Genomic DNA, 15,520 nt, shown 5'->3' with positions numbered 1-15,520 from the left:
AAAAAAAAAAAAAAAAAAAAAAGAACCAGAGGTGAGATGTGATTCCACAGAAACTGCGACTTCCACACACAACAGGACTGATACACATATGAACTTGTGGAGACTATAGCAGGAGGCACAGGGCCTGTGCAGGCTCAAGACAGACCAGGTCTCAGCACCGAAAGGGGAAGTGGACAAAGTGTCCCACGACAAACCAAGATGCTATCTGCAACTTACACCCACTGGCAAAGGGACAATCAGTTTTTCCCCATGGAATGCCACTGAGTATATCAACCACACTCAAGGACAGATCCCATGCCTAGGTGTAGTTGGTCAACACAAAATGAACTCAATGGTATTTTTGCAGACTTTCTGGGCATTTTTTTTTTTTTTTTTTGTCTTACTGGTCTTTTGTTTGTTTTGAGTTTTGTTTTTGTAGTGCTCTCTCTTTCTCTCTCTCTCTCTCTCTCTCTCTCTCTCTGTGTGTGTGTGTGTGTGTGTGTGTGTGTGTGTATGTGTATGTGTTTCTTGGGTTGTCTGGTGTGGTGGTACATCATGCATACCCCAGCATGGGAGAGACAAAAGTAGGCGAATCTCCATGAGTTTGAGACCAAACTGGTCTATACAGAGTTCTAGGCCAGCTGAGGCTACATGAGACTTTTGCTCAAACAAAACAAAACAAAAAACAGGCAAGCAAAACACTACAATGTGCACACTGCTTTAAGGGCTCTTTCATGTGTCTGGTGCTGCAGGGGGGTTGTTTAAGATTTATTTGTACAGATGTTTATGTACATACACATTTTTGTAGTTTTAGATATGGCTACTTGCATGGGGGAAAAAAAAACAGTAACACCCAGATGTTAATAGTGCTTATGGATTTGAATTACAAATTTTGTTTATTTTTGTTTTTCAAGAAAGTGTTATTCTGCATAACAAACAGCCCTGGAGCTAGCTCTGTAGACCAGGCTGGGCTCGAACTCCACCTGCCTCTGTCTCCCTCATGCTGGGATTAAGACATGCACCCCCACAAAAATTGCAAGAATTTTTAAAATGTCATTAGCACCATTAAATGGATTTAAATGCTATGTTGTCTTTACAATAACCTGTGTAACCATAGATTGGATTTTTCACCTTTGGAACAATATACTCCATTAAAGTTCATGTTAGGCGGGCTGGAGAGATGGCTAAGGGGTTAAGACTGTTCTTCCGAAGGTCCTGAGTTCAGAGTCCAGCAACCACATAGAGGCTCACAACCATCCGTAATGAGACCTGATGCCCTCTTCTGGGGTGTTTAAAGACAACTACAGTGTACTCACATATAGTAAATAAATAAATCTTTTTTTAAAAAAAGTTCATGTTAGGCGTCTGAGGAAGACGTGCAGCACTTAAGTGCACTGGCTGCTCCCATGAAGTTTGGATCCCAGCACCCACGTTGCAATTCATAATTACCTGCAATCCCCCTCCTGTCTGTCTGACGCCCTCTTCTGGTCCGCTTGGGCATCTGCGTGCAGGAGTGCCTACACACAGGCATAAAGACAATTATTTAAGAAGCAGCATACTGACTGTTGCATTTACACGTAGCAAAAAATTCTAATCGCTTGACGCCAGCCAATTAAAACGCAGCCTAAGCAGCCTAAGCAGCCTGATGCCAGCTAGCTGCCTCTGGAGGGAAGAGCAGAAGGGAGAGCGCCAAAACGTCCCTGTGCCTCTGTCCAGGTGCCTGAGTGCGTTTTGTCTCCGCCGATGACCTTTCCCGCGCGTGGCCGAGGCGCACGGTCTGGGCCTCAGCGCCCCCGGCGGCGGGTCCGGGGAGCGGCGCGGGGTCGGGGAGGCGGCGCCCAGCGTCCCCGCGCTTCCCGCGAGATCCCGCGCGCGCTCCGCCCCGCGCCGCGCCGCGCTCCCCTCTGGGCACGTCCTGCCGCCCCGCGCCTCCCGCGCCGCTCGCCACCGCCCGCCGCCGCCCCGCGAGCCGCTTTGTCTCGGGCGGGGCGCGCGGAGAGGCCACCAGGTGCCCCCCGCCGCGGGCCCGGGCCCCCCGCCCCGGGGCGGCGACGGCGGTGCCGGGCCCCGGGGCGGAGGGCGCGCCGGGATGGGCCCCAAGCGGCGGCAGCTGACGTTCCGGGAGAAGTCGCGGATCATCCAGGAGGTGGAGGAGAACCCGGACCTACGCAAGGGCGAGATCGCGCGGCGCTTCAACATCCCGCCGTCCACGCTGAGCACCATCCTGAAGAACAAGCGCGCCATCCTGGCGTCGGAGCGCAAGTACGGAGTGGCCTCCACCTGCCGCAAGACCAACAAGCTGTCCCCGTACGACAAGCTGGAGGGGCTTCTCATCGCTTGGTTCCAGCAGATCCGCGCTGCCGGGCTGCCGGTCAAGGGCATCATCCTGAAAGAGAAGGCGCTGCGGATAGCGGAGGAGCTGGGCATGGACGACTTCACTGCTTCCAACGGCTGGCTGGATCGCTTCCGCAGGCGCCACGGCGTAGTGGCCTGCAGCGGCGTGACCCGTTCCCGGGCGCGAAGCTCTGCCCCTCGGGCCCCAGCGGCACCTGCCGGCCCAACCACGGTGCCCTCCGAGGGCAGCGGTGGGAGCACACCCGGCTGGCGCACGAGGGAGGAGCAGCCGCCGTCGGTGGCTGAGGGCTACGCCTCGCAGGACGTGTTCAGCGCCACCGAGACCAGCCTATGGTACGACTTTCTGTCGGACCAGGCCTCTGGGCTCTGGGGAGGTGATGGACCGGCGCGCCAGGCCACCCAGCGCCTTAGCGTTTTGCTGTGCGCCAACGCCGATGGCAGCGAGAAGCTTCCCCCACTGGTCGCAGGCAAGTCCGCCAAGCCCCGGGCAAGCCAAGGTGGTCTGCCCTGCGACTACACTGCCAACTCGAAGGGTGGAGTCACCACCCAGGCTCTGGCTAAGTACTTGAAAGCTCTGGACACTCGAATGGCTGCAGAATCTCGTCGGGTCCTTCTGCTGGCCGGCCGTCTGGCTGCCCAGTCCTTGGACACCTCGGGCCTGCGGCACGTGCAGCTGGCCTTCTTCCCTCCTGGCACTGTGCATCCTTTGGAGCGAGGAGTGGTCCAACAGGTGAAGGGCCACTACCGCCAGGCTATGTTGCTCAAGGCCATGGCAGCACTCGAGGGCCAGGATCCCTCTGGCTTGCAACTGGGCCTAGTGGAAGCCCTGCACTTTGTGGCTGCGGCCTGGCAGGCAGTGGAGCCCTCGGACATAGCAACTTGCTTTCGTGAGGCCGGTTTTGGAGGTGGCCTTAATGCCACTATCACCACTTCCTTCAAGAGTGAGGGAGAGGAAGAGGAGGAGGAGGAGGAAGAGGAGGAGGAAGAAGAGGAGGGTGAAGGGGAAGAGGAGGAGGAAGAGGAAGAAGGGGAGGAGGAAGAAGGAGGGGAAGGAGAGGAGGTAGGAGAGGAAGAGGAAGAGGTAGAAGAGGAGGGTGAAGTTGATGATAGTGATGAAGAGGAGGAAGAAAGCTCCTCTGAGGGTTTAGAGGCCGAAGACTGGGCCCAGGGAGTAGTGGAGGCCAGCGGTGGTTTTGGGGGTTATAGTGTCCAGGAAGAGGCTCAGTGCCCCACCCTCCATTTCCTGGAAGGAGGAGAGGACTCTGACTCAGACAGTGACGAAGAGGAGGAAGACGAAGAGGAGGATGAGGAAGATGAAGATGATGATGAGGAGGATGGTGATGAGGTCCCCGTACCCAGCTTTGGGGAGGCCATGGCTTATTTTGCCATGGTCAAGAGGTACCTGACCTCCTTTCCCATTGATGACCGAGTGCAGAGTCACATCCTTCATTTGGAACATGATCTGGTCCACGTGACTAGGAAGAACCATGCCAGGCAGGCGGGAGTTCGGGGTCTTGGACATCAAAGCTGAGTTGCTGGACATGGCTGTACCCCAGCCCAGATGGGCAGCACCTACCCAAGCTCTGGGCAGCTGCTGGAGATGGCTGGAGAAGCCCAGGGCTTTCAGGAATGCTTCGCCAGGCTCCCGGCTCCCGAGACAGGCCCAGGGGCTGAGGTCCACCTCACTGCTATTGCCTCCTTCTCAGAATCCTCTTTCCTCCCCATTGGTCCCTGGGCTCAGGGCACTGGATGGGTGGGGAGCTGTCCGGTGCTACCACACCATGCCATCAGTGGGCTAGATCACCGCAGCAGCCAGGGTTGGGTCCCGGAAGCTCTTGGCCAGAGAGTGCCTCTCCCCCTGCCACCCAACCAGGTCTTTGGTGGGGGGATCCCAAAGCCATTCTGGAAAGGGCTCCAAAGGAAGGTCTAGCCTAGGCCCCCACAAAACTAGCAGCCCCCCTCCTGCATCTCTAGGCTGCCTAAAAGAAGCACAGTATAACTTAGGGCAGGCTCTTGAGCCTGCCTCTGCCTGCTTCCCACCTCCCCAAATCCCCTTCTCTGGCCCAGTCTTTGGCCCTTGGTTTTCTTTCCAGATTGGAGGTTTCCAAGAGGCCCTCCCGGGGAGTGACAGCAGGCACCTCCAGTCTGGGTAGCTGCAGGCCTTTGTGCCTCATCCTCTGCAGGCCCCCATCCTGGGCAGAGGGGCCTGGGGCTGGGCCCAGAGGCCAGCCATCCAGGTGCTCCTTTCCCAGCTTGAAATCAATAAATCTGTCCACTCCCCTTTTGTGGGAGTGAATGTTTTAACAGCCAAGGATGCATCCTTCATGGTCTGGGCTTGCGTCTATCTTGGGGGAGACACATCCTTTCCAGATTCCCCTTGGTTCTTGCTGTAGCGGGACATGGAAGCCAGGTTTGAGCAGATGGACATGGCTGGGGTGAGTCGCAGGTGGTGACACCCACATCTAAAGGTCACAGAATTCTGGGGAAGGAGGGTGTTCCATCTTTTGATAGACTTGAGGAACCTTAAGCCTTAAACTTTGTTAGTGAGAAGCTCTGGGTGGGGCAGGAGATAGGGAGCCAGCAGTCTCTTGGGGCAGATCAGTCAATATGCACCTGATGACCCAGCCCACCAAAGCTAGTTAAAGTTAAAGTCAGCAGGAATGAGAACAATTTTGGGACGGCTATGAGCCAGGTTGGAGTTGGAGGTGCGTGCAAGGCACCCTTGTTTTACCCTAAGAGGGAGTTCTTCAGGCCTTTCAGGTGATTGACATTTTCAAGCCTGTTAGCCACAGCAGTGACAGAAGGTGAAGTTACTGGGAAACACATTGCAGCCCCATGAATGGGTAGCTCACTGTGCAATGCCACTCCCCCGCCTCCAGTCCAAAGGTGAAGGCATTGCCCTTCTTTCAGTGCCCAGCAACTCCCTTCACGGCTCTTCCTTTCTGAGGCCTTCAGGTTCTAGCCAAGGAAAAGCCTGATCAGGCTAGGGAACTTTCAGTACCAAACCGGTTTTCCCACCTTGACTAGGGCTGGCATATTACCTCTGGTAAATTCCCAATCCCAACATAGCCCATAGTTCTCCCTACCCTGGAATGTAAAGGGGTGGGAATATCCAAGTCACCCTTTGTGCCTTGTTTGCCTTAGATTCCGGCCAGAAAGTCTGTCCAGGAAAGGTTGCGTCTTTTGTATTTCTGACACTAGGGCATTATCTCCCTTGAAAATTAGTTTCCTTTTTTAATGCAAATTTTGTTTTTATTTGTATTAAGGTAGGGAGGGAGGAACCAGGACCTATAGCAGTCTAGGCAAGCGTGTCACCACTGAGCCATGCTTCCCCTCGAAAATTTTGACACAAAGTCAAGCAAAGGAGTTGAGATTCCATATGACAGACATCACCCCTTCCTCTAGTTGGCAACCTGGAGGAGAGGACCAGAAAGTCTTGTCTACCCAGTGGGTTTGCTCTGGAGTTAAGTAGGGGGGAGCAGTGGCCTTTTCTCTAGATGCCCCTGGCTAATCCAGGACCTTTATCCCAACTTCCAAGTCAAATAAGAATCTCTTTTACTGGACTCTATGATTTAACACGAGCTGCTGCTAATACAGCTCTTTTTTTTGTTTTGTTTTGTTTTGTTTTGTGCTAGGTGTCAAACACTCAGGTGCCCTTTTGAAGTAACAAAAGCCATGACAAACAGAGGAAGAGAGGTTCAGTAATGGGCCCAGGGCCACATCTGTTAACCTGTTGAAACCAAACTTTCTCCTCAGGCAGGCTCTAGAAGTATCTCTTCAGTACTTTGTATTCTTTCCCTAAGGAGGGACCCTTACCTAACCCTCCTGGTTGCAGAAATCAATTTCCAGTTCAGACTAGCCTTTAGAGAGAGACAAGGGGTGTGGCAGTGTCTGTAGAAGCTCTTGCTTTCAGTGTACAGCTGACTTGTAGTCACCCCAAACCCATACAAATTCAAGATACTTACACTTTTTTTTCTCCTATTTTGTATATTACTTTCCAAGTACACCTTTGGGACAAGTAGATGAAAACTGTTTCCATTTTACAAAGGAAATAGGGTTAAGAAAATAGCCTTGATCTGCTCTCCTTGGGAGTCTGGGTTACATATTAAAAGCTCCAGTAGAACAGTGTTGGGATGAGGAAATGCCAATGACCCTCGGCCTACAGAGGTTCGTGGAAGGGAGCTGTTGAGGAAACACACAGCTTATCAGGGGCAGGAGAGATGGTTTAGTGGTTAAGAGTACTGCCTGGGACCCAAGAGGATCCAGGTTTGGTTCCTAGCACCCACATAGTGGCTCACAACCATCTGTAAAACGAGTTCCAGGGGGTCCAACACCTGTCCTTTGCATGCACCAGGCACATATATAAATACAGGTAAAACACCCATACACATAAAAAATAATAATTTCCAAATAAACAACTTATCACACAAGCTCGACGTGTATCAGCTTAGCAGAGCTCAGCACTGCCCACCCCCCACCTCCCACCTCCATGGTGACTTTTGTGATGTGGCTGGCCATGCTTCCTTTAGAGATGATAAATGACACAGAAAGGGAATGGGCTTTGGGGACATAGTAGATTTTCGCAAAGCCCAGAATGGGTCAGTGATTGTTCAGCAGGTGGTGTGAGCAGATAGGTGATGCCTTCCTGGAGAGAAAGGAAAATATAAGTACAGCTGACGGCCCTTTCAAAGCTTGGGCCCAGGAAAAGGTAACATGGGAAAAACTACAACTCCCAGAAGTCTCTGTTTCCAGGGAAGTAGCGACAGTTGCTATGGTTTCGGAAAACAATATGGCTGCTGCCAGATGGGATTTGAGTCTGTGCGGAATAGGGACCCAAACGTATATCTGAGCGTTCGCAGTTGCGAGAGGAGGAATTTGAAGGGTCCTGGGGCTGGCGCTGGGCTCTGTCGGGAACGTTGAGGCCTTGTTCTGGATCCAATGGAAAGCAGCGTGGATGAGGAGGCTCTGCACCAGCTGTACCTCTGGGTAGACAACATCCCTCTGTCCCGACCCAAGAGAAACCTCTCCCGGGACTTCAGTGACGGAGGTGTGCATTGTTGTGTGTTTTAAAATAATGTCTTTATGTATGTTTAATGGATTTGTGTGTATGCTATTGTTGTTATGTGTGTATATAGAGTGGGTCGGTGTGGGATCCGTATTTTGGGACTTTGGTTGTGGAAATATGCAGTTCCATGTTTCTTCTATTCGTGTGCGAAGAATGTATGTCCATTCTATCTTGTGTGCATGGAGTATATCTGTGTGTCTCCCTTCAGGAGCTTTAAGAACTAAGCTGTGTGTCTGGGTATGTATTTGTGAACGTATGTTTGCTCACATTGCTGTGTTCTGCACTCTCTTGTAATTTTCGTTGTTTTGTGAGATAGTCTTAAACTCCCGACTCTCCACCTCTACTACATTCTTACGTTTGCCTCCCAAGTTCTGAGATTATTGGCATTGCGCCACTCCTATTGTTTGTTTGTAGTGTGGTGCTAGGGAGTCAAACCCGGGGCATTGTGAATGCTAAGCAAGCTTGCTTCCTTCGGGGCTAAATCCCTAGCCTGTGTTCTTTTGTATTGACATGTTCTATCCTGCATGTATATGAAAATTTTTGTGGTTGTGTGTTTGTTTTTTTAGGAAAGGCACCTGTATTTAAGATATGCATAGTTCTGTAGGCAGAATGACCTTCATTTCTATGTATATAATTGAGGAAGCTATGGGTATATGTGACTTCTATGTGAGTACCCTATGTGTGCTCTCATGTGTACTTGGCATTTATTTGTTGTGTGCATCTATGCATTCTGCTCTGCGTGCGTCTGTAGATAGACATTTTTTGAGATACATAGTTGCTGTGTAGCCCAGGACTCACTATTTTCTTGCATCATGTGTGATGGGATTGCAGGCATGAACTCTGATGTTGCTTAAATGGCCCCGGGGATTGAGTGCAGTGCCTTGTACATGCTATTTGAGCATGCTACCTACTAAGCTATACCTCCATTCCTGTAGAAGGATGCCTTTCTGCTTGTTTTAATCCGTGATTCTTCTGAGGGGTGTGTGTGTGTGTGTGTGTGTGTGTGTGTGTGTTCATGTGAATTCCTACGATAAGGCTGCAGACTCCTGTAGGGCCTCTTGGAGACTCTCAGTTTTCTTGTGATCTGAGATTGAGGAATATGCTGAGAAATGGGGGACCTTGAACTGACCATTGATCTGGCTTTCTTTGTTTCCTTTCTGTGAACCTTCCCTTTTCTGTACCCTCTACCTTCTTCCTTGACCCCATGCTCCTACCTTTTGTCTCTGCTCCCAACCCTATTCCCTCAGTCCTGGTTGCAGAGCTTATCAAGTTTTACTTCCCCAAGATGGTGGAGATGCACAATTATGTCCCTGCCAACTCTCTCCAGCAGAAGCTCAGCAACTGGGGTCACCTGAACAGGTAGTAGAGTCCCTGGGTGCAGAAGTAACTTTGGCTGGGGATGTGGCTTGGTAGTAGAATGCTTGCCTAATATGTATGCTTGTGCACACACACACACACACACACACACACACACACACACATCCCTGGGTTGGTTCTTAGCAATACAAAACGGGGGGGGGCGGAGGGAGCAAAAAACGATGACGACGAGGACAGTGACAAGGACGACGACACCTCCTATGATCTTGACAAGCAGGCTGGGACTGCTGGGGGGAAGGGGAAACAAGAAGAATCCATTTAGAAACAAAATGAAGTAATTATTTTATCTGGATAGAAACAAAGAACTTGGAACCCTCAAGCAGAGGGCTTCAGATGTCTGCCCTTCTTCTGGTCCACTTCTTTCCCATTTCCCCAGTACCCAGTCTCATATTCACCCCTTAGAAAGGTGCTGAACAAGCTGAACTTCTCCGTCCCCGATGATGTGATGCGGAAGATTGCGCAGTGTTCTCCGGGGGTAGTGGAGCTAGTGCTCATTCCACTGAGGCAGCGCCTGGAGGAGCGGCAGAGGCGCCAGAAGCTGGGGGTTGGCTCCTTACAGGTGGGGCTGTTGAGCTTGGTGATTGGGACGCGCAGTAGGGTGGGGTATTGGTGGGGGGGTGCTCCCCAGACAGTGGAGAGCCCTGCTGTGGTGATAAATAGGAAGACAGGGTGTCTATCTAAAAGAACCTATCCTGTGGGGTGGTGGAAAGGAAACGGGGCTTCTAGGAGATAGATGAACCTGGCTCACAGGAGACCACATCTGTTCTTTCAGGAGCTGGCTCCTCAGGATAGCAGTGGCTACATGGATATGGGTAAGATGGTGTTCCCCTTATCTCAGGAACAGCTTCTCCCACGTCCCTTTAATCAATTTTAGGGTCATTCCAGGCTCCAGGATGGTCACTTCTCCACTTGCTTTGTCTTAGGTTTGTCTCAGAAGGTTCGAGGAGACGGTGCCCCAGCCTTGGGAGAGCAGCTCAGGTAATGCTGAGTTCGACCTCACCAGACTTTGTAACTTCCCCACATAAACTAGGTGGCAGTGCCTTGGGGATTGGGGACTGCGGTAGGGAAAAGGCGAAGAGGGAAGGCCTGGCTACGGGTATTAGAAGGGAAAAGGTGGGGTTTGACGTCTGGGCCTCTGCTAAGCTGCTACCCACTGCAGAGAGGGCCGTCCGCTGGCTTCCCGACCCCCTGGGTATAACCAGGCGCTGCAGGGAGATCCGAGCTTCGTCCTCCAGATCGCTGAAAAGGAGCAGGAGCTGTTGGCCTCTCAAGAGACAGTACAGGTAGGTGAGGAGGGGACACTGATGCCTAAGGGGCAGCTTGAAGCCTACAGGGGCAAAACACTGGCAGGGCAACAGGCCTTTAGGCTTGATGTCTCTGCGTCGCCACCCAGGTCCTTCAGATGAAGGTGAAGCGTCTGGAACACCTGCTCCAACTTAAGAACGTGCGCATCGATGACCTATCTCGGCGGCTCCAGCAGGCCGAGCGCAAGCAGCGGTGAGCGGTGCCAGGGCTGCGCGGGGCTTTCCAGTACCCGCCAGAGCCCAGACGCCGCGACACCCACTCTTCTGCCGACGCAGGGTTGGGAGGGCGGAGCGAGCTGCTCACTAGCGCCTCCTGCAGCTACGGCGCTCAGCTGCGGAGGGTTCGGGCGAAAGTGGGGGTGCTCCAAGCTGAGGCCGGAGACTGATCCTCCTCTTTACACTCCATCTGGGCCAGGAAAAACGACCACTTTCCACAGCCCAGAAAACCTGTAGGAACACACCGCATGACCTCCCAAATCGTGTCCACTTTGAAGCTCCCGGCGCTGGGCCTGGAGAGGCGGTCCTCTGGCTCGTTACACTCCCCTAGAACGGGTTCCTTTCTCAGCATAGAAGATAGCTTCCTTTCTATCCATGCTAAATCTCCATGGCCCTCGACACGCGAGAACTCATCACCGGAAGCTGTGGAATTCTCTTGCCCCTCCTGGATGCTGACCTGGGACCCGTCTCAGGGCTGGAAATCACAGCAGTTGGAGAGGAAGGGATAAGGTGTGGAAGTAGCCGGGAGTGAGGGAGTGTACAGTCTCTCCTCTCACGGAGCACGCTAAGGAGTGCCTGGGAAGATAGGGCAGAGTTGTCTCCATTAAAGGTGCTGTTGTGCGTTCTTAACTGTGCCTGCCTTCTCTTTCTGCCTGTATGGATCCCCAAAGGCAGTGAGTTCCTGACTTGTCCTTTATCCCTTTCGCCTAGCTGTCCTCTTACAGACCCTGTGGACCCAGGATGGTGAAGTGTGACAGCCTGCTTCTAGCATTGTGTGACGCCCCCCGCCCCGTTCCCCTCCAGTGTCCTCTAATCTTGTTCAAACCCAAGCTGCGATTTTCACCAATTGTGGCCACTCGTGTTCTCAACCTTGCCCATGGACTCTCTTAAATTAGCTTTCTGTATGACTGACTCTCAACCCTGTCCACACACTGGTCTCAGTTTATAGATGGTTGGCTACATGTCACTTGAAACCCTAACCAAGACACCTGACCATGCTATGACCCTCACTGTAATGATTTGCTGACTGACAATAATGCTGAACATTTGTAAATCCCCAGGCCTGGCAATTCCATTCATAGGCATATCGTGTGGGAGAAACTCTTGTGCCCTGAGTTCTGGGTGGCACACTGCAATAATCATATAGAATCATCGAAGCAATGGGCTGGAGAGATGGCTTAGCTGTTAAGAGCATTTGCTGTTCTTACAGAGGAGCTAGGTTCTATGCCCAGCACCCACATGGCAACTCACAACTGTTGATCACCCCAATTCCAGGGGCTCCAACACTCTCCTCTACCTCCATGGACTCCAGGACTCCATATGGCACACAGAGATATATGAGCTTAAGAAAACTCTAAAAACTTAAAAAAAAAAAAAAAAAGAATTAAAAGGCACTTGTATTTGGTTATGGATTACTGTGTGACAAATTACCACCAATGTAAAGGCTTAACACATGATGGGTTTTTATTATTGTTTTGTTTGTTTGTTTGTTTGTTTTTTTGAGGGTCAAGTCTGAGCATAGCTCGGTTGGATCATAGACTTCCCCGATCCAGGATGCCTAACAAGGCTAAGGCCAGCGTATCAACTAGAACCGTGACAAGTAGGGAAGGAGGCACACTCTGTTGTTAACAAGCCAGTCCCTCGTGGGTTGCTGGGCTTTTAGTGTTATGATGATTGTTGGCTTGTGACTGCTCTGATTTCTTCAATGTATGGCCACGTCCAGTGGAGTAGCTTGTAGTGACAGTTTTGGCATTTTTGATTCTTTAAAAAACACAAAAATATTATAAACATGTGGTTGTTTCAAACTGTCCACAGCAGCTGACTATGATTTGCTTCTTGCTTTAGCAGGGGCATGATTTTGCCAGCTGCAGATAGTTTCTGGGGGTTGTGTGACATTTGGAATTCTGGGGACTTTTCAGAGCCTATGTAAATGCTAGGGCCCTGAGAGGCACTCCAGGGTGGGTGGTTGCTTGTGGTTGCTTGCCATTGTTGAGTAGAAGAAGAAGAAATTAGATATCCTCCTGGCAAAGATCAAACTTGCCCCAAGGAACTCGATGCCTAATCAGCAGGAGGTAGTCTAAGGATGACGTCAACCTCTCCCTCTCCTAACTAGGGTAGGGGGGTTGAAGGGGTAGAAGAAGGAAGAGCCCACAAAACAGCCTAAGTCCAGATACAGTAGCTAACTTTACATTTTTTAATTTGCATTTTAAATTTATGTGTGTGTGCATATGTATGCCGCAGTTTTGTGTGTGTATGTGTGTGTGCGTGTGTGAGAGAGAGACCACATAGTGAAGTGTTAGTGCAATTTTAAATGTGATAATTTTCTCTTTAACCCACCTTGCTCCCAAATAAATGAGACAGAGACTGTAAGATTTATTTAATCAAGCTTTATGGCATAATACCTGAGCAGCTATTTATCTATTCTAATCCTCTAAGCTAATCTAGCTGTCTCTTAGCCTAAATCCCCCAGATACTTGCATTGACGTGGCTCTCTCTCTGTTTCAGGTGTGTTCCCATGGAGCCTCCTCAGCCCTTTCCTCCTGGTGAATTCCCACCCCCGCCCCCACTCCCCACCCCTGGGACTGAAAGTCCAGCCCCATTCTCTTTCTTCTCAGTCATTGACTGACCAGCTTTTATTGACAAATCAGAGAACAAATGGGGAGCAATGTTCACACAACACTGAGACAGGAGATTCTTAGAATAAGCATTACAATGCCATGTCTGGATTGCAACCAGATATGGGGGCAGAGAAATCAGCATTTGAATAATACAAGGATAATCTTTACACAGTGCACAATAACATGAAATGTGAACAGTGAAGGAGAAAACTGACTTTTACGAGTATCCTCTTATCTACACACATCACAACTCAGGTTGTAGCAAATGCCTTTACCCACTGGGCCATGTGGCTGGCCCCATAGTAGCTTATTTTTACCAGGATCCTGGTAGCTTACCTTACCAAAGCTAGCAAGTGAGAAAGTAAAGAATGGGCTAGCAAACCAGTTGTGGTGCTGTACAACTTCAATCCCAACACTTGGGAGACAGAGGAAGTTCTGTTTCTGTGAGGTCAAGGCCAGTCTGGTCTACATGGCAAGTTTCAGGTTGGCTCTCCAGGGATATATATCCAGACCTTATCTCAATTAATTAACTAAAAAGATTAAAGGGCTGGAGATAAAGCTCAGTGATTAAGAGTGTGGACAGCTCTTGTAAGGACTAGAATTCAATTCCCAGCATGCACAATGGGCAATCCATAACTGCCTGTACCTCCAATTCCAGGGGATCTGCTACCTCTGGTTTCTGAGGGCACCTGCACACATGTTGCTACACACATACACATAATTAAAAATAATAACATTAACTATTTTAAATGAGTATATAGCAACAAGGAAATGACAGATGAGATGCCAAACCTACTCCATCTAGGAACTGGCCTCTAACTTAAAAAAAAAAAAAGCCTGAGAACTTGGCCTACAGCTAAACCCAAGTACCAGGAAGGACCCCATGGCTTGTCCTTGGCCAGAGTCACTCCCTAGCTACTTCCTAGCAACAATCAATCAAAGATTAGTCTGATTGTCTCAGATGTACTTTCAGACTGCTCGTGGTTGTTCATGGTCTTGCTTCAGAGCACCCACCTGTCGGCTGGCAATAGACATTCAATTTAGATGCTTGGCAGAATGGACACTCCATTTCCTATAAAACCTTGTCCGATGAGAGTTCAGAGCTGCTTCACCAAACCGTCCTGTGGGTCGGCGGTGAGTAAGGCCAAACCCAAGTTTGTATTAAAGGGGGCTGTATCTCAATCGGCAGAATGTTACCCTAATGTGATTACATCGGAGTCAGCTTTTTGGTGGTCTTTTAGGGTTCATGAATGCTTCCTGGCACAACATAGTCTCATCTGATGTAATCATTTAAGTGGCATCCTAACACATCTTGCTTATTAGAAGCATGTCACTGGATCCAATCTAAACTCAGGAAAGGGTTATATACTGGCATCAACACCAGGAGGAATTGTTGGGACTATTTTTCCTTTTATGGTAATGAAAGAACAAAATCAAGGACAGCAGTTGTTCCCTTGGAGAGGAGGCTGAAGAGAAATGAAAGAAATTCAGTTGGTTTATGTTATTGATGTTCAGTCTTTAGTAACATAAACAAGGTATGGTGGTTAACACCTCTAATCTCAGCAATTGGGAGGCAGAGGCAAAAGGCTTGGAAATATAGTAAATCCATAGCCAGCCTGGGATACATGAGACCTTGTCTCAAAAAAGAAGATTGTCGTGGGTTAAGGATCCTCTCTCTGTTGCTATAAGAAGACACCACGACCAAGGCAACTTTTTTTTTTTTTTTTTGGTTTTTCGAGACAGGGTTTCTCTGTGTAGCCCTGGCTGTCCTGGAACTCACTCTGTAGACCAGGCTGGCCTCGAACTCAGAAATTCACCTGCCTCTGCCTCCCAAGTCCTGGGATTAAAGGCGTACACCACCACCGCCTGGCTGGGATCAAACAAAAATTTTTAACAACAAAATAATTGGGCTGGTGAAATGGCTTATCAGGTAAAGGCACCTGCCGCCAAGCGGAATGACCCACACAGTAGAAGGGAGAAGTGATTCCCACAGATTGGCCTCTGACCTCATGAATTCTGATTTCCTTTGGCTTATTCATTCCATAATTAGAAGAGAAAGCATGTCGGTAACAACTATGAGTTGTTACTTAATGTTTTGGGTAGATTAAGCATAACAATGATTAAAAAAACAAACAACAACAACAACAAAAACCACAGGACTGGTGAGATGGCTCAGCATGTAAGAGCACTGACTGCTCTTCGGAAGGTCCTAAGTTTGGATCCCAGCAACCACATGGTGGCTCACAACCACTCGTAATGAGATCTGACGCCCTCTTCTGGTGCATCTGAAGACAGCTACAGTGTATTAGGACAGAGTTAGCGGGGCTGGAGTGAGCGAGCCAGAACTAGCGGGCCAGAATGAGTGGGCCATCCTGAGTTCAATTCCCAGCAGCCACATGATGACGATGAAGAGAGACACTTGAATGGCTTTGTGGCGTGAATGTGGTATTTTTGATATTGATTTTAGAGAATGTAGATTGTTTAAAATTGGGTTTTGCTTTTTTAAGCAACAAAATTGCCCTTGGAATCTTTTGGGTATAACTCAGGTGGTTTGCTCAGTGAAACATTTACATTTTAATGCAAAAGTGCAGAGGATCCTGTAAAGC

The 15,520-nt window shown here is 49.8% G+C and overlaps 2 protein-coding genes across 5 annotated transcripts; both read left to right on the top strand.

Annotated features, from left to right (window-relative positions):
* Positions 1–1,872: 1,872 nt before the first annotated feature.
* On the top strand, positions 1,873–4,645 carry Cenpb (centromere protein B). Its single transcript, XM_031371939.1, has one exon. The coding sequence runs from the start codon at positions 2,069–2,071 to the stop codon at positions 3,863–3,865; it is 1,797 nt and encodes a 598-aa protein (XP_031227799.1). The 5' UTR covers positions 1,873–2,068; the 3' UTR covers positions 3,866–4,645.
* Positions 4,646–4,779: 134 nt separating this feature from the next.
* On the top strand, positions 4,780–13,037 carry Spef1 (sperm flagellar 1). Of its 4 annotated transcripts, none has more exons than XM_031371942.1 (8): positions 4,780–7,381; positions 8,647–8,758; positions 9,179–9,335; positions 9,549–9,588; positions 9,700–9,754; positions 9,936–10,059; positions 10,170–10,273; positions 12,802–13,037. In XM_031371942.1, exons 1-8 carry the CDS (start codon positions 7,273–7,275, stop codon positions 12,920–12,922), a joined length of 822 nt encoding a protein of 273 aa, XP_031227802.1. In that variant the 5' UTR covers positions 4,780–7,272; the 3' UTR covers positions 12,923–13,037. The 4 variants fall into 4 exon arrangements, with proteins under 4 accessions (XP_031227802.1, XP_031227801.1, XP_031227800.1 ...); XM_031371941.1 differs by lacking the exon at positions 12,802–13,037 and adding an exon at positions 10,496–11,677 and having other exon boundaries at positions 4,780–7,042; XM_031371940.1 differs by lacking the exon at positions 12,802–13,037 and adding an exon at positions 10,496–11,677.
* Positions 13,038–15,520: the final 2,483 nt, after the last annotated feature.

This window comes from Mastomys coucha, unplaced genomic scaffold, assembly GCF_008632895.1.
Source record: "Mastomys coucha isolate ucsf_1 unplaced genomic scaffold, UCSF_Mcou_1 pScaffold15, whole genome shotgun sequence".
Classification (NCBI taxonomy): domain Eukaryota; kingdom Metazoa; phylum Chordata; class Mammalia; order Rodentia; family Muridae; genus Mastomys; species Mastomys coucha.
Note: the sequence above shows the minus strand (reverse complement) of the source record. Positions and strands in the feature narration are given on the sequence as shown.